Source organism: Meriones unguiculatus, chromosome 9, assembly GCF_030254825.1.
Source record: "Meriones unguiculatus strain TT.TT164.6M chromosome 9, Bangor_MerUng_6.1, whole genome shotgun sequence".
Taxonomy (NCBI): domain Eukaryota; kingdom Metazoa; phylum Chordata; class Mammalia; order Rodentia; family Muridae; genus Meriones; species Meriones unguiculatus.
In genome coordinates, this window is record NC_083357.1 from 8,618,968 (window position 1) to 8,637,484 (window position 18,517).

Here is an 18,517-nt window from a genome sequence, read left to right on the forward strand (position 1 = left end):
GCTGAGGCAGGAGGATTGATGTAAATGTGAGGCCAGCCATTTCTAAGCATAAGATCCCCGTCCCAAAAACAATTTTGTTTTTAATTTTTAAAGAAAGTGAGAGGCTGGAAATGTAGCTCACTGTCACTTTAGTGTCATTTGCTTATTTACATGGAGCCCTCGGGCAGGTCCTCAGAGCTGCGTAGGGCAGGTCCTCAGAGCTGCGTAGGCCAGGTATGGAGTGCGCTGATGAGACCTCAGCACTTGGGATGTGGAAGGAGGAGGGTCAGGGTAAAGGTCACACTTTTACACTTAGCAAAAGTAGAGGTCAGCCTGAGCTACCTGAGACCTGTCTAAAACAAAACAGGAGAGACGTGCAGATCAGTCAGTTCTTATCTGGGCTGTAGCTCTTGTGCCTTCAGTTGCATCAGCCCTGGTTCTAACAGCTCTCGGCTTTCTCCACTACCGCCTTATGCTTATCCTTTGTTAGGCTGAGTTTTTTTTCTTGCTAGATGCATCTTTCTAGGTTTTGGTTTTATTTTTTAGTTTATTTTGAGCGTGCATGTGCACATGTGCACATGTCATGGCACGCATATGGAGGTCAACTGTGGATATTGGTTTTTACCTTCCGCCATGTAGGTTCTTGGGATCAAACAAGTACCTTTGCCCGCTAAACCCATTTATTCAGCCCTAGGTTTATACACTCAAAAACCAACAGCAATTTTTAGTGAGTTATGAAGAAGGAAAACAACAAAATCTTCTTTCTTCTTATTTGTGGCATTTTTTTTTATCCTGACTGCCTTTTATGATAGACATTAAAGGATATAGCGGAGCCCTCTAAGGGTTGAGAGACAGTTGATTAGGGACACAGAAACTTCAGGGTCTCCTTAATAGCTATTTCCTAATAACCCAGCAAGATAGGTGTTCCCTACTCCTTGTGACAAGTGAAGAAACAGGCAAAATAGATTTTGCAACTCAAGCAAGGTCATTATCCACATAGCACTATGCAAGAGTGTCTGACCCAAAGACCATTCTGTCTACCAAATAAAATAAGCATTTTTCCTTTGCTTCCTTGAAAACAAGTAAAACAAAATATGCCTTAGTGTAGATCTAGGGATTAAATACTGCTTGTAAAACATTCCAACATTCCAGTTGAGCATATCAGTTAATACTATGGACTAATCTACTTAATGGATTTGACTCACTGATTTTTTCCTCTAGTCAATCTCTGAGCACCAGTTTAAAGAGAACATGAAGCTGGAGGCGGTGAACCCTCTTCTCCCTCAAGAAGTGTGCATTGCCACCATTACTGCAGTCAGAGGCTCCTATCTGTGGCTCCAGCTGGAAGGTAATGTGGCGGCACCTTGGAAGTTTCCTCTAGCCATTCCTTTGCAGTTCCTGCTCACTCCTGTAGTGTAGCTTGTTAGACTCAGTGGAGTTCTAATTTGAAATCCAAGATTTCAAGCTGAAGTTTTACTTTTTGTCCTTGGCTTTTAAATTTTTGGAAACCAAACTCAGTAAAAGCTCTTTACTATAAAGTCCTTTATTTTCATGAGGACAAGTCAAAATAACTTATATTTTGATGTTGCCAAAATAGTAACATTAACTGCTTCACTTATTGAAGAGGTAACATTTTGGTTGCCCCAAGACCATAGAACCAAGTAGTACGTAGACTTTGTCTTTCTCAAGGTAGTATTTAATGGTTGGACAGGTTTGTGGATGAAGCTGTGTAAGTGATCAATGCTGCAGCTCTTGTCTGTAGCCTGCTTTTTTACCCTGCTGCCGAATACTCTCTAAAAAGATGCTTTCTGCTTCTGATTTGTAGAATTGATACGTAATGCAGATGTCAGTGATGGCATTTACTGCAGACATCCATGCAACATCTGCCAAGCAGCTTGGCAGGTCTCTTCCTGATTTCAGTTCATTCCAAGAACGTAAAATGTTAAAGTAAACGTGACATTTTCCCCTCTTAGTCTCGTTATTTCAAGGAAATGACTCTGATATTTGTTAGCCATCTGAATGACACAGTCATAGCTCCAGTTGCTTTGCTGGATTTCTTTACCAATGGTCACTTTGTATTTACTTCCTTCTTGATTCTTACAAGATATACATAGAAGGCAACTTATTTTTTCATAATATTTTTATAACATAAAATATATGGCTTCTATTACTGCTTAAGAGACATGTCTATATTGCTACAGTATTGTTTAAAAAGTAATGTGTAGGACTAGACATGGTTGTGCATTCCTGTAGTCCCAGTACCTAGGAGGCGGAGGCAGGGGGATCACTGTTTCAAAGCTAGTCTGTGTTGCCTCGCGAGACCCAGTTTTTAAAACTAAACAAACCAGAAAAAAACAAACATAAAGAAAGCTATTTAATAGTTCAAAATTTGTTTTCTTAATCTAACAGGTTCTAAGAAGCCTATACCCGAATTTATTGTAAGTGTGGAGTCAATGGATATTTTTCCTTTGGGCTGGTGTGAATCCAATGGCCATCCTCTCAGTATTCCTCGACGGGCACGAGGTACTTGTCTGTTTCTGGATTAGAAAATTGGTTATTAAATGGGCTCTTGCACAGATGCTACCAATTAAGATGAATATAAACACTTCAGAGAAAACCAAAATGATAATTATCTTTTTGTATATGTAGGCAATTATTTATTGCAAGAAACTTTTACTAGCTTTGAGGTCTGGGCTAAGCTTAGGTGATCTCGATTTCTTACAGGCTTTTATAAAGGATTCTACAAGGTCAGGTATCTTAGGGCTTGACTTAGGGAGGATCTCCCCAAGTTTAGTCAGATGATTATTGGCAAGTGTCTTAGTTCATTCTAGTTTTGATAACAAAATTCAATAAAGTAATATCTGTTACTACTGGAGCTAGGAAGTCCAAGTGATAAGGTTTTAGCAGATATGAGGATCTATTTTCAGTTTCCTAGATGAGGCCTTTTTTTAGATTTAAAAAATTCTTATCATATGTACAAGTATTTTGCTTGCATGTATATATTTGCATTATGTGGTGCTTGATACCTGAGGGGTCAAAAGAAAGCATTAGATTTCCTGGAACTGGATCATTGCTGGTTGTGAACTACCATGTGGGGGCTGGGAACTAAACCAGGGTCTTCTGCAAGAGCAGCAAGGACTTTTAACCTCTGCGCTGTCTCTTCAGCCCAGAGATGTTCTTGCTGTGTCCTCACATGCTAAAACAGACTGCTTGCTCTCTGGGACATCCTTTGTAGGGATACTAATCTCACTCAGGAGAGGTCTGTCTTCATCATCTAATCACCTACCAAGTGCCTCACCTCCTAATACAGTAATTACTGTTCAGAATTAATTTGAGAGTGCAGTCATACAGTAGCAGCAGGAGTTTATTTCCATGGGCTATTGAACTTAAGTTTTTGCTGGCTGTTGACCGAAGTTCTTTGCTAAATGGATCTTTTCATAGGGCAACTTGGAAGCTGACATTTGTCTTCGATTGGAATTAGCTAGCCTATTGTTTTTTATTTGTATTTTATTTTTTTATTTTAAAAAATATTTTTATTTTTTTATTTTTTAGTTGGGAGTTAAAGCCTCAAAGACCCTGGCTAGGCTAGAACTCCATATATAGACCAGGGTGGCCTTGAATTCAGATTGGCCTATTGCTGCCTCCCATATTTTCTGTAAGAACAAGTGCTCTTAACTGTTGAAACATCTCTCCAGCTTCTTCATTCTCCTTACATTTTTTTTTTTAAATTTACTGTGCGTATTTGTGTCTGTGTATGCACGTGCACATACCACTGCATGCCCATGAAAGTCTGAGAACAACTTGTGGGAGTTGACTTTATTTTTCTACCAAGTGGCTGATGGGAATCAATCTCGAGTTGTCAGACTTGTAGCAAGTGTTCTTATCTATCTTATCGACCCTTTATTCTCTTTTCACTCGCAAGTCTTTAAATTGAATGTACTTCAGTGTAATTCTTTGACTGTTTTGCCACCTCTGCTCTTGGTGTCATATTTAAGAAGGGATCTACAAAGTGCTATGAGCTTTTTCTCACATGTAAAGAGTTTTGAAGTTTAGTAATTTGCTTTCATTTTTATATGTGATGTAAGTTAAGAGTCCAGCTTCATACACCTGGATGTTCTATTTCCCTAGCACTCTGCTGAAACTATTTCTGTTCCATTGACTGGTCCTAAGGGCCTTGTCAGATGAGCCTTTCTTTTCCGTATCCGTTTTTGCTAGAAAGTATTTGTAGGTATTGATTAGCTTATTAGTGGTCCTTGAAAATATTCTTTTTGTTTTTTCTAGAAAAACCCCAACCAAGAAAAATGTTCCTTACTTAGAATGTTGACACTTAAAGATTAATTTAAAGTACTTGCTACTTATTTACATACAACCAGCTATCAAATATGCTGATTGCAAGCCTGAGTCTTTGCCTTTGTCTTTAAATTTTTTTAGCTTTTTTTTTTTTTCCTCTTCCTGTAGTGCACAAACAGAGGAAAATTGCAGTGGTTCAACCAGAAAAACAGTAAGTAATATAACATTCAGGTTTAAAACTTAGAATATTTAGGGGAAAAATAGCTATTTAAGGAAATGTATCTCCCTTGGGTTATTTTCTCCAATGGAAGCATAAACTTTTAAGAAAAATTTGCTAGGCTATATACTTTTTTCAGTGTACGTCTTCCCTGAAACTGCATAATAAAATTAGGCATGATGGTGTACACCTATAATCTTAGCTACTTATTTATTTATTTTTTTAGTTACAGTTTGTTCATTTTGTATCCCAGCTGTAGCCCCCTCCCCCATTCTCCCCCAATCCCACCCACCCTTCCTCCTCTTCTCCTATGCCCCTCCCCCAGTCCAATGATAGGGGAGGTCCTTCTCCTCTTCCATCTGACCATAGTCTATCAGGTCTCATCAGGATTGGCTTCTTTGTCTTCCTATGTAGACTGGTAAAGCTGCTCAGGTGGAGGTGATCAAAGAGCCAGCCCATGAGTTCATGTCAGAGATGGTCCCTGGTCCTATTGTTGGGGAACCCTCTTGGATACTGAGCTGCCTTTGGCTACTTCTGTGCAGGGGTTCTAAATTATCTCCATGCATAGTCCTTGTTTGGAGTATCAGTCTCAGAAAAGACCCCTGTGCCCAGATTTTTTGGTTCTGTTGCTCCCTTTGTGGAACTCCTGGTTCCCTCCAGGTCTTTCTAACCTCCCCCTTTTTTCATAAGATTCCCTGTACTCTGTCCTAAGTTTGGCTATGAGTCTCAGCATATGTTTGATACCCTGCTGGGTGGAGTCTTTCAGAGGCCCTCTGTGATAGGCTCCTGCCCCATTCCCTGTTTTCTCCCTCTCCGATGTCTGTCTCATTTGCCTTTCTGAATGAAGATTGAGCATCTTACCCAGGGTCCCTTCTTGATTAGCTTCCATAAGTGTACAGATTTTAGTATGTTTATCCTTTATTATATGTCTAATATCCACTTATAAGTGAGTATATACCATGTGTGTCTCTCTGCTGGGATACCTTACTCCGGATGATCTTTTCTAGATCCTACCATTTGCCTGTAAATTTCATGATTTCTTTGTTTTTAATTGCTGAGTAGTATTCAATTGTGTAAATGTACCACAATTTCTGTATCCATTCCTCAACCGAGGGACATGTGGGTTGTTTCCAGCTTCTGGCTATTACAAATAAAGCTGCTACAATCTTAGCTACTTTAAAGGCTCAGTCAGAAGATCGTTTAAGGCAGGCCTAGGTCGTAGAGTGAATTCCAGCCCAGCCTGGGTTACATAGTAAAAGCCTGTATCAAAATTTTTATATACAAAAGGGCAAATATATCAAGATATTTTCTTAAATAATTTTTTTTTTTTTAGCTTTTAGTTACTGAAGGCAGTTGAATAAAAGAAAGGAAATATTTGTGAAAGAAGAGCAAGAATTTTAAGTCAAGGAATGATTTGTCACAGTATATTGATGTACAAAACAGCAACTGGAAAACAAAAGCTACATTTCTCCTTTAAACCCATCAGGAAACTCTTTGTAGCATACTCTTACAGCCTTTGAGCAACAGTCAGTTGGTGCTATCTTACATCTTTAAAGATACAGAAAATTTTATGTTTATATTAAATTTTGAATTTTATATAGTCTAATAAACTGCCATAACAAAATTAACACAGACTGGGTGATATAAGCCACAGAAGCTAAGTTTCTTATACTTTAAAAGCTAGGGATTATCAGATCAAAATGGCAGTTGATTTGATTCCTTATAAGGTCTTGATTCCTGGCATGCCGATGGACACCTTCTAGCTAGGACTTCACTCAGTGAAGATCTCTTCTTGCCCTTCTCCCGTCCTTGTCTTCTCCCTTACATAGCTATCAGATGATCCTACTCTTAGGATCTAAGTTCTAAATAAGTCTTAATTATCTCCTAAAAACCTGACTTTCATGTGTAGTTCTAAAAGAAACTTTTAGATTTTATAATACAGTTTTGTAATTTCTGAACATACAGTATCACATGTCTATAGATTCTTGGCTCATTTGTCCTATGCATGGTTTTAAAAACAATTTCTACTTAAAAATAATGTATTATAAGTTAACATTTTTCTGCTTTGGGTTTACAACTTACCACATTTCCTTTTTTGAAGGAAACTAATAACTTGTAGGCTATGCTGGTAATTTCACTATCTTTCTCATTTTTCTTGATCCAGAATACTGTCTTCAAGAACTGTCCATGAGGGCCTGAAGAATCGGCTGAACGCCAACCACTCAGGTATAGTATTTGTAACATTGTGGAGAAGAGATCCTTGGTTACATTTTAATGGGCTGTATTTGAAAATAAAGGAAACATTTGAGCCAAGTGTGGTGGCACGTGACTGTAATCACTCCATTTGGGAGATAGAGGCAAGACGATAACCTCAAGTTGAGAGCCAGCCTAATCTATATTTAAAACTGTAGGCCAACTGCGGCTGCATAGTGAGTCTCTTATCTCAAAATAAATAAACAGAAACCCCTGCACATTTGAAATATTAACTAAGGTGGGGCTTAGGAGACAAACTAAGCCTGGGTAGTGTTCAACATTTATCCCTAGAAGTGCTATAGAATAGATTTTTTAATAGTTTGTTTTGAAGGACTAGGAAAGACATGATTAAGACTGATGAGATTATGGAGTAGGTCCTCTACTTCCTTTACCAGTAGAAGTGTGGGGCTCTAGATTTGTGTGACAGATCTAGGAGTAGTAGTTCAGGACAGTGATAAGCTCTGTACCCTATCATAAAGTAAATGTAAGATATTTAAGAGCATTGTCAGACAGTATGCTAAACTTCAAAATATTCATGTCTGTGACTGGGAATGTAGCTCAAAGCTTGCATAGCATGTGCAAAACCCACACACAAAAAGTAATTTTAAAACTTATATAATGGTGATATGCTGGTTGCCACCCCTAACTCATCTTTGGAAACATGGAATAAAGGGAGAATGACTACTTTGAATACTTGTTTCTTCATTTCCAGTGATGATCAATGGAAAATATTGTTGTCCAAAGATATACTTCAACCACCGTTGCTTCTCAGGGCCATATCTTAATAAGGGAAGAATTGCTGAGCTGCCTCAATGTGTAGGACCTGGGAACTGTGTTCTGGTACTTAGAGAGGTAAGGTTATGACCTAGGGCTGAACTTGAAAGTTAAATGAGAGTGTCCTAGGCTCATTCGTACAGAGAGCCATGCACCATTGATGTAACTGAACTTTTCGAATGTACAGTAGTTCCCCTTTTAGCCCTGGCAGATACAATTCCAAGACTTGAAGTAGTGCCTAAAAATGTGAAAAGTACCAAACCTTGCAGATTCTATGGATATTTTTCTGTATGTATTGTGTTAATATCTTTTGTTAGTTGTTATGAAAAGACTTATTTAGTACATAGTTTTTGTAGGCAAAAAGTTCAAGACCAAGTGTCCCTATCAACTTGACTTCTGGGGAAGATCCTCTTGTCTTTGTCAAATCTTAGTGAAAATTACATGTATAAGGAAGAATCACATTGCCAAATAAGAAATTTGAGAGATACTGGAGGCCTACTGTCTTCTCTGAGGTGGTGGCTCCAAGTTTTTAAAGGACCTTTAGTTTTATTTGTTGACTCTGTAAGAAAAAAAAATCTGACAAAAACAGCTTAAAGGGGAAAAGGTTTATTTGGCTCATAATTGCAGATTGCAGTCCATCTTTGCCGGGAAGTCAAGACAGCAGAAACTTGAAATAGCTACTCATGTTACATCCACAGAGCAGAGGAGTGAATTGAATGAATACATGAAATGTTTGTGCTCAGCTCACTTTCTCTTTTTTTATATGTCCCAGGACCCAAACCCAGAGATGGTGCTACTCACTTTTAGGCTGGGTCAATCAACAAAATCGAGTAATTCCCCCGCATAGACATGCCCATGAGGAAACCAAATCTAGACACTTCCTTGTCGACACTCCCTCTCCAGGTGGATTCTACATTGTGTCAGATTGACAAGTAAAACCAGCTGCTACAGTCTCCCACCTGGCCTCACCTCTTAAGGATCCTGTCACCTTCTGCAGCCATCATACTGCAGACCAGGATCATAACACATAAGCTTTGGGGGGATGTATTCAAACTATGTCCAGACCACCACACTTAGGATAAAATTTAATTAATAAATTAGACATAGTAAGTGATTAACAAGAATAACAAATAATACAATAGAAAATTCTAACTATACTGTGGTAAAAATTGTCTGAAAGTCATCTTTTATATTACCTGAGGTGTAACTTCTGTTTGTTGTAATGTGAGATCAGATCATGCCTACATGATGGGCAATGTGGCGTTAGACTACTTTGAGGGTTGCTTCAACCATGAACCCTGTGGTATCTTACGATCTGGTCTGACAACTTCCACAGCTACTAAGAGGCTATAGTGTGGACAATGTGGACAGAGTAGGCAGAGGTATGCATGTGCCTCAGTAGGGTGGTACAGGATTTAATCGGGCTACTTGGAATTCTGTACAATTTAAAATTTGTGAATTATGTCTGGGGCTTTGGACCACTGTGGAGCGTATGTGGCTGAAACTCAGAACACAAAAATCACAAATAAGGCTGGGGACTACTGTCCTACATGGCAAATTGGCACACGATTGTTTCTGCTTCGTAGGGAAGTGAGTGAGTCTTCAAATAGGCTCACCTCTGTCTAAAAAAGGTGTTTGTCAGAGACCACTTGAGACTGTGTATGGGAAACTGAAAAGCTGAGTGCTATGGTGCATGCCTAAAATTCTAAAGTTCTATCAAGCTCTTAGATTCATTGATGTTTTTGTTTTTGTTGTTGTTGTTGTTGTTTATTTCAACTTCATTAATTTCTGCTCTGATTTTTATTCTTGCCATCTACTGGATTTGATTTATTCTTGTTTTCCTTAATCCTTGGATTGTATCATTAATTAATATTGTGCTGTTTCTGGTTTTTAATATAGGCACATAGAGCTGTACGTTTCCACTGTAGGGCTGCATTTTTTTTTGTGTCCCAGACATTTTGTTGTATTGTGTTTTCCTTATTAATTTAGTTCCAGGAATTTTTGTTGTTGTTTTTATTCCTTGATCCATTCCTCGTTAAGTAATGAGTGGTTAGTCTCTATGAGATTATGTGCTCAGGAGAGAGTTCTTTGTTGTCAGTCTCAAGTGTCTTGTTGCCTCCTAGTCAGATAGGATCCATAGTTCTTCTGGATTTGCTACGATTTGTTTTGTGTCTCATGATGTGGGCTGCTGAGTAGAATGTGTTTCATTTAGTGTTTGGAGTAGTCTACAGATACTTGTTAGGTCATATTTGATGTATGACGTAATTTAATTCTGATGTTTCTCTGTTTATATTTTGTCTAGATGTGCTGTCTTGTGGAGACAGTGGGGTATAAAAATCACCGGCTCTTACTGGGTTGGTAATTATCTGTTCTCTAGTTCTCGTAATGGGCTTTTTGTGAAATTGAGTCGCTAGAGTTTGGCACCACACGTTTAGACCTGTCTTTCCTATTGGTTGTTCTCTCGACTCTTGATCACAGTGAACTGCCTATCTCTTCTGGTTAGTTTTAGCTTTTGAGTTTATTTTGTCAGATAGTATTATAGTAGTGACTGCTTCCTGTTCCCATTTGCTTGGAATACGTTTTTACATCCTTTTATTTTAATTTGGTGCCTCTTTAAAGCTGAGTTTCTTTTTTAGTTCATTTTTAATTAAATTTTTATTGTTTTATATTAATTACAGTTTATTCACTTTGTATCCCAGCTGTAGCCCCCCTCTCTCCTCCCCTCGCAATTCCACCCTTCTGCCCTCATCTCCTTCCAATCCCTCTCCAAGTCCGCTGATAGGGGAGGTCCTCTTCCCTTCCATCTGACCCTAGCTTATCAGGTCTCATCAGGACTGGTTGCATTGTCCTCCTCTGTAGCCTGGCAAGGCTGCTACCCTCTCAGTGGGAGGGGGTGTCAAAGAGGCCCCCACCGAGTTCATGTCAGAGACAGTCCCTGTTCCCCTAACTAGGGAACCCACTTGGATACTGAGCTGCCATGGGCTACATCTGAGTATAAAGCTGAGTTTCTTCTAGGCAAAAAAAAAAAAAAAAAAAAAAAAAGATGGACTTTTATTTCTTAATCCATTCAGCCAGTCTGAGTCTTTTGAGAGTTGAAATATTAATAGTTAAAGTTATTATTGAAAGGTGTGTGATTGCAGTCACTTGTTTGTACAGGTTTTGTTTGGTTTTTGCTGTTTGTGTTCTTAGTTGATTTTGTGTTTGAGTAATTTAGCTTCATTTGTTTTCTGTGAAATGAGGAGGTTGCAGGCAGAGGTAGGGTCAGGTAGACTTACCAGGTTGAGCCAGCATACAAGATGTATGGGCCTGGCTAGGCCTGGAGGGTAGATCTGGCACAAGCAAGCAACTGCAGAGTTGGGAGGCCTGTGCCAGGGAGTGCAGATAGGTTATTTGTGTCTTTCCACCACATGGGCTGGCTGGAGGGTCCCTGGCTAGCAGCTGTATGGAGACTGTAGTTAGGAGGGGTTGTGCCAGAGAGAGAGCACTGTGTTGCTATAGCACACGATTGAGGTAGGGATAGAGGTCTCTTGACTTGGCACTGGAGATCAGATTCATATGTTCCAGGGCCCAGCAATAGGTGAGATGGCTGACAGTGTATGGGAGCAAGTGGACTAGCTCTAGGATTCCTTGCCTGAGGTTGAAGTTCAGGTTTCAAGCAGTCCCGGATCCATCCAGTGGATGGGATGGCTGATGGCTGTAATTCCAACAATTCAGGAGACTGAGGCAGGAGGAGAATTTTGAGTTCAAGCAAGACCTTGTGTTAAAAAAATAATAATAATGTATGTGGATGCCTGTATTCACTGTGAGATTAGTTTATAGCTTAGGAGGTTGTGTCCATTAACTAGAGTCTGGGAAGAAGAACTTCCACTGAGAAAATGCCTCCGTCAGACTGTTAGTGAGTCTCTAGAGCATTTTATTGATTCATGATTGATATGGGAGGGCCTTGCTCACTGTGGGCAGTGGCACCGCTGGACAGGTGATCCTGGATATAAGAAAGCAGGATGTGCAATCCACGAGAAGGAAGCCAGTAAGTACTGACCTCCATGGTCTCTGCTTCAGTTTCTGCCACCAGGTTCCTGCTGAAGCTTCTTGTGAGGCTAGATTGTAACCATAAGCCAAATAACCCTTTCCTCCCCAAGTTGTTTGCGTCCTGGTGTTTTATCACAGCATAACAATAGGAAGATCCCAAATAAATACAATTGTCTGTGTGCACCGTGCTGGGGAAGCATTTCAGATCACGTTATAGTACTTTGAAATTTGTGGTACTTGGTTTTTTTCCTGATTGTTATAAGGAATCTGGTTACTCTTAATTTGCAGACAACATATTTTTGGCTTCTTTATTTTGTTAACATTCTTAATCTGACTGGAAATTTTCGAAATTATCTTAAAAGTCTTAACACTATCAAGAGCGTTAAGACTCTAATGGTCTGCTTTTCTCCTTCCTCCTGAACCCATATTTCTGCCTTAAAACCCATCTCAGGTCCTCACTTTACTTATCAATGCAGCTTACAAACCCAGCCGCGTCCTTCGTGAGCTCCAGTTGGACAAAGATTCTGTGTGGCATGGATGTGGGGAAATCCTAAAAGCCAAGTGAGTATAGCCCCTCAGCCTTTACTCTTGTTTGTCATTCACAGGTAATGAAGCTTCTTGGTAGTATCAGGTCATTTGTCCTCCCAGAGCAGAGCTGCCGCAGCTGCTTGTGATGAAGGACCAGGCAGATTTTTTCTCTTTTAATTTTTTTCTGTTATTTCTGTTACTTTTTTCTGTTAGTTCTAAGTTAATTAATTAATTAGTTAACTTTAAGAGACATAAATACAAGAACACTTTATTGGAATGAAAATATATAAAATTATGTTTTAAAACTTCTGTGAAAATTTCTCAATACTTATTATTGCTTTCTGACTTGAAGTTTTTGTGGGTGGATAAGCAGTTGCCATGTCATACTGTCCTTGAGCCACAGTCTTGAGGATCACTGCTCAAGATAAAGATAAAGATTTAATGAAAAGGTGCTTTTAGAGTAGTTTTAAAAGTGCTCTAACATTCTTCAAGGTTGGAGGACAGCTCTGAGATAGAGTGCTTTCCTAGCATGCTTGAGTCCCCTGGGAATCATTTGATCACTCAAATGAATGAATACAGAAATGCAACATACATACTTTTATCTAGGAACAGAAACCAGGGGTTTTGTCTTATATAATAACTTAATTTTTTTATAAAATAACTTAATTTTAATTTGTTGTAGTGTACCAGATTTAAGTACAGACTGCAAAACTTGTTTTAAGAATTCTCAAACTATGAGCTTTGGAGAGATAGCTCAATGGTTAAGAGCACTGGCTGCTCTTCCAAAGGTTCAATTCCCAGAATCCATACAGCAGCTTGCAGCTAACCGACTCCAGTTCCACAGGATCTAACACTCTCACAGAGACATACATGCAAGCAAAACACAAATGCACATAGAATAAAAATAAATAACTCATTAAAAAAAAGAATTCTCAAACAATGAAAGACAAATAAAGCAACTTTCAGAATGCTTCTGTTAATTTTTTCTCAGGGTTATCACTGGTGGAATAAATTTGGTGTCTGATGTCTTCTAATTGTAGATATAAAGGAAAGAGTTATCGAGCTACTGTTGAGATAGTGAAAACAGCAGATCGAGTGACTGAATTCTGCCGGCAAACATGTATCAAACTGGAATGTTGTCCCAACCTCTTTGGTCCACGGATGGTTCTGGATACATGTTCTGAGAACTGTTCTGTTCTTACAAAGACCAAATACAGTGAGTGATGGTTTCACATGTGTTAGCCATAGCATTTGCCATATTACATCTTGCAGCAACATTTATATTAGCAGAAGCACAAGCTTCTATAAAGACTCAGATGATAGATATACTATAGGTCATGTGATCTTATTCATTTCGTTCTTATTTAACTGTATTGTATTTTAAAAATATTTTAAAATGGAAGGATCAAGGAGGAATTCTTTTTTGCAGAAAATTATATTAGATTTTTATATTATTTTGCTACATAACTAAAATTATCTCCTCCTCCCCTCCCACCCTCCCTCTCAATTTCTGTCCTTCCTTCCTCCTCTCCCTCCTTCCTCCCCTCCTATGTAAGGTATTGAACCCAGGACTTCATGCACATTAGACAAGCATCCTGTCTCCAAACTACATCCCAAGCCCTTCTTTTCTTCATGTGTGTGTGGAGGGGGACTTCGTTGGTTTGGTTTGGCTTTGTTTCTTTTTTGAAACAAGGTATTATTAGCCCAGGGATGTAGTACCATGCTCAGCTCTTGCACTGAACAGTCTCTCTGTATAGCCCTGTCTGGTCTAGAACTTACTATGTAGCTTTGACTTGCCTAAAACCTCTGTCCACCTTATTCAGCCTTACAACTATGGGGGATTATAGGCAGATACCACCATGCCAGCTGTTTATTTAGAATACCCAAACTTTTCAATCCTGAAAGAAAAAAAAAAAAAAACACAACAAAAATAAAGTTGAAGGACTCTTTTTTTTTTTTAACCATAAGACAAAACTAATTATTCAGAGATTTAGTATTAAAGGGTAGTAGAATAAAATAGTTGGTTGAAATAGAGATATAGAAAAAGAGTGAAACTTAACATGATCAAATGATTTTAACAAGGGTTACAAACAGTGAAGAAAGAACTAATTTTAACATGGTACCAGTAACAATGGATATCCAAACAGAAAACCAAAACCAAACTCAGGCTCTTATCTCATACAATATACAAAATTAATCTTAGACCTATCATAGATGCCTTATGTAAAAATTAGAACTACAAAGCTTTTAGAAGAAAGCAAGAGTAGTCTCAAGCAGGCAAAGATTTCTTAGTGAAGACCAGAAATACTGATGACATAAAGGAAACACATAAGACCACCAAAATGAAAAACTTTATTGCCATTTAAAAAAAATGATATTGGGAAAATATTTTTAATGTGTGTATCCAGCCAAGAACTCCAGAACATTTTGTGAATTTCTACAACTCAGTAATAAAGGGGGAAGTTTTGAGATGATACAGAGCTGATAGCTGCATGCCATTTTGAATACACTAACTACCACTGAATTGAATTGCATACTTAAAATAGCTAATTGTATGTTACATGAACTCTTTTTTTTTTTTTTTAAAGATTTATTTATTATGTATAATATTGTGTTTGCATGTACGCCTGCATGCCAGAAGAGGGCACCAGATTTCATTTCAGATGGCTTGTGAGCCACCATGTGGTTGCTGGGGATTGAACTCAGGACCTCTGGAAGAGCAGCCAGTGCTCTTAACCTCTGAGCCATCTCTCCAGCCCTGTATGTTACATGAGTTTCAGTTCAATTAAGATTTCTGATAGAGTCACAGTGTTTCATCAGCCTTTTGCCAAAAATAATTCACTATCTCTTCAGGAAAAGAAAATCAGAGAAGTGGAATTTGATAGAGATATCAATACTGTAATAGGTTCTGGAAAGATGGATTCAGTTTCCATAATTTGAGGCTTTGTGGAATTGTGAAAGAAGAATGCAGCTCAGTAACCTTTAATTTAGCACGGAGTAAATGAATTCTTTAAATGAACTCACATTCTAGATATTTTCCCCCAAGAATATAAAATTTTGCCATCTTAGGCTTGCACATAGATATTTTAAAGAACTATTGTGGGTTCAAAATTCAGCCAGTAATCTGCCAGTGATGCAATTAATCGTGAATTTCAGGAGAACAGTTTATGACTATAAAACTCATGCTTTAAATTTACAATTACATTTTTAAAATATAAAACAGTTGGGTATTTTTAACTTAATTTTCTTTTAAAGTGAACTTGTTACATCTAAAATTATGTATTTTAAATAAATAGTGCAATACAATTTACAGACACCAAATTGGCCTACTTTTTGGGTAAGTTTAACTAATTTGTAAAAATAATAAAATTAAATAAAATTCAAAAAAATGTAAACCTGTCTAGAATTAGCTTTGGTGACTTCACACGACAATGACTGCACTGAAGCCACTAAACGGTAGACCCAGGTGAATTTTTTTTGTGAATTTATCTCATTAATTTTTTTTAAAAACAAGAAAAAAAAAAAGCAGGTTACAACTCAGTGGTAGGGAACTTGTACAATCTTGGGTTCAGTCTACAGTGTCACAACTTTTTGTTTTTTTCAAATAAAGCAAAAAGAAAACAGTTTTAAACAATGAATAAAAAGGCTTGCACAAACATATCATGGAAGAAGATATACAATGTGCAATAAACACATGAAAATAGCTCAGTATAATTTGTGTGGGAAATGGAAGTTTGAGATTTGCATTAACAAATAGAACTTAGGGATGTTCTGATAAGTAAAATAAGTCAGATACAAAGAAAAATACTAAATATTTTCATTTCTGTGTGGAAGCTAAAGTTAGTAATAGAATAGTGTTTGTCAGAGCCTGGGAAGAGTGTGCAGGAGGTAGGAATGGAGAGGAGTTGATTGATGGGTACAATAATGCAGTAGGGTTGGAGGGGTAAGGTTTTGTGTTTGTGTGCACCTTTGTTTGTATAGCTGTGTAGAGGCCTCAGGGACCGAGGCCTGATGATGCTCAGGAATGCCATCTACCCCTTTAAAACAAAGGTTCTTGTTGTTCTTGGCGATGTGGAAGGCTAACTTTTGGCAACATTTAAGTGTATGCTTTAAGTAGTTAGCAGAGAGGGTTTCAAATGTTCCTGATACAAAAAAATATAAATGTTTAAAGTGAGATCTAGAGCTGGTCAGTACTGGCACACGCCTTTAATCCAGCACTCGGGGAGGCAGAGATAGGCAGATTGCTGTGAGTTCGAGGCCAGCCTGGTCTACAGAGTGAGTCCAGGATAGGCAAGGCTACACAGAGAAACCCTGTCTCAAAAAAGAAAAAAGAAAAAGAAAAAGAAAAAAAAAGAAAAGAAATAGCTTTGTGGCTAAGAGCACTTATGGCTCTTGCAAAGAACCTGAGTTGTTCATTATAACTTTAATTAGTTTTGATAAAAACCTGGGCATGGCCCAGGTGCTCATCAGCAGTGAAATAGATGAATGGGGACATCTATAGAATAGACGTACTTACCAACATACAGAATGAGCTACTTAAGTGTTTTGTATACAGCACAGATGAGACTAAAGCAAATCACACTGTATGAAAAAAGCAATTTATAAAGCATTACCTACTGCACGGTTCTGCAGAAAGCAAGTTCATGTGCAGTGATGGGAACGATAAAAGTGTTTGCCCCACAAATGAATGACTGGGACCCCAGAAGCTCTCTGCCTCGACGGAGTGAAGATTGTTTAGTTTTTACATGTTAGTACAAATCAAATTATGTATTTCTCTGCTTATTCCTGTTCATGGAATTTAAACTTCAAATGTAGTATACCCGTTTTCTGCTGTGCTAATAGAATCCTGTGGTTTTTGAGGCACACAACAATAATAAAGTTATTCCCCCCCCCTTTTTTTTTGGTCATTTACATTTAGCACACTATTATGGAAAGAAGAAAAATAAAAGAATTGGGAGGCCACCCGGTGGGCATAGTAATTTGTCGTGTGCCATGAAAAAAGCTAATAAGAGGAGAAAAAGGCGGAAAAATATTTTTGTTCATAAGAAGAAACGCTCTTCTGCATCTGTTGACAATACACCAGTGGGCTCACCACAGGTATAAGATCTGTGACATATCTGTCTTTTCTAGGGGCCGAATGATCACTGCTTTACAGTCTGTACACACAGTACCCGCATGTCTCTGTAATTGTAATATTTGGTCAGTAGATGGTTTTGTGGTCCAGTGACTGTTTGTTCTGAGTTTCAGCGAGATGTTTTTCCTTTTCCTCTAGGGAAGTGGGGGTGAAGATGAGGATGATGCAGACGATGGAGATGATGATTCCCTAAGTGAGGACAGTACATCTGAGCAACAGGAAGAGTTACAGGAAGAGGCAGAAGTGTCAGAAAAAAAATCATGCTCTTCTTCTCCCACCCAGAGTGAGATGTCCACCCCAGCGCCCCCAGCGCCCCCAGCGCCTCCACCGCCCCCACCGCCCCCACCGCCCCCACCACCCCCACCACCGCCCCCACCGCCCCCACCGCCCCCACCGCCTCCACCGCCTCCGGACACACAGACGAATAAAAGAGAAGTCCGCACTCTTTCATTCTCAGATGTTGAAAATAAACCTCCTTCACCAAAGGTACCGTGTTAAAAGCAGTCTCTCTCACCTTGCCCCTCTCATTTCCCTTTATCATCATTTATGGTACCAGCGTTCCACTTCTTTCCATATAAATGTAGGAAGAATGTCTAGGGTGATTAAAAAGTGATTCCCAGGGGGTGGAGAGATGGCTCAGCAGCTAAGAGAATGTCGTTTTTCTAGAGGACTCAAGTTGGGTTCCCAGCACCCGTGGCAGGGTGTCCCACAAAGCTACCTGGAATCTCAGTTCTGATACTCTCTTCTGGCCGCTGTGGGTGCTGCATTCATGTGTGCGTCTGAGTGTGGTTCACACACCCACTGCGTATACACAAATACAAATAAATTTTAAAAAATAATAAAAGGATCCTCAAAGCTGCAAGCATTACTTAGATGATTTATGAAAAGACGTCCTCAGAGAAGCTGCTTGTTTTAAGTAAAGAGGAAAAGTTTCCTTGCTAGCTGATTTTTAACCTGCCATTTGGTTTAAGTAAAAATGTTGTTTAAATAATTCTTTAATAATATGTGGTTTTCTAGAAACAAATTACTTTCCCATTTAATCCTCTCATTCAGCTGTCTTGTTTAGCATGTTTACTATGTACATAAATGCACATTGTATGACCTATGTAATACTAAAGGGTATAACTAACTTACTGTTTTAGAGCTGATAGAGTGTTTGCCTAGCATGCATGAAGCCCTAGGTGTAATCCCTAGCACAGCCAAAACTAGGTGTGGTGACATATGTACTCCTGTAACCTAGTACTTGGGAGATGGAGGCAGGAGACCAGTTCAGAGATAGCCTGGGTGGCATGAAACAAAACAAAATTACCATT

The 18,517-nt window shown here is 38.7% G+C and overlaps 1 protein-coding gene across 7 annotated transcripts in view; it reads left to right on the forward strand.

Annotated features, from left to right (window-relative positions):
* Sfmbt1 (Scm like with four mbt domains 1) overlaps nt 1-18,517 on the forward strand; it is a 110,392-nt gene that overhangs the window by 84,311 nt on the left and 7,564 nt on the right. For all 7 annotated transcript variants that reach the window (XM_060390794.1, XM_060390793.1, XM_060390795.1 and 4 more), the window contains 9 exons: nt 1,201-1,327; nt 2,389-2,502; nt 4,438-4,480; nt 6,651-6,712; nt 7,452-7,591; nt 11,994-12,103; nt 13,111-13,286; nt 16,989-17,167; nt 17,343-17,690. In XM_060390794.1, the coding sequence (XP_060246777.1) occupies nt 1,201-1,327; nt 2,389-2,502; nt 4,438-4,480; nt 6,651-6,712; nt 7,452-7,591; nt 11,994-12,103; nt 13,111-13,286; nt 16,989-17,167; nt 17,343-17,690 (1,299 nt within the window). The remainder of the gene's footprint in view (nt 1-1,200; nt 1,328-2,388; nt 2,503-4,437; nt 4,481-6,650; nt 6,713-7,451; nt 7,592-11,993; nt 12,104-13,110; nt 13,287-16,988; nt 17,168-17,342; nt 17,691-18,517) is intronic.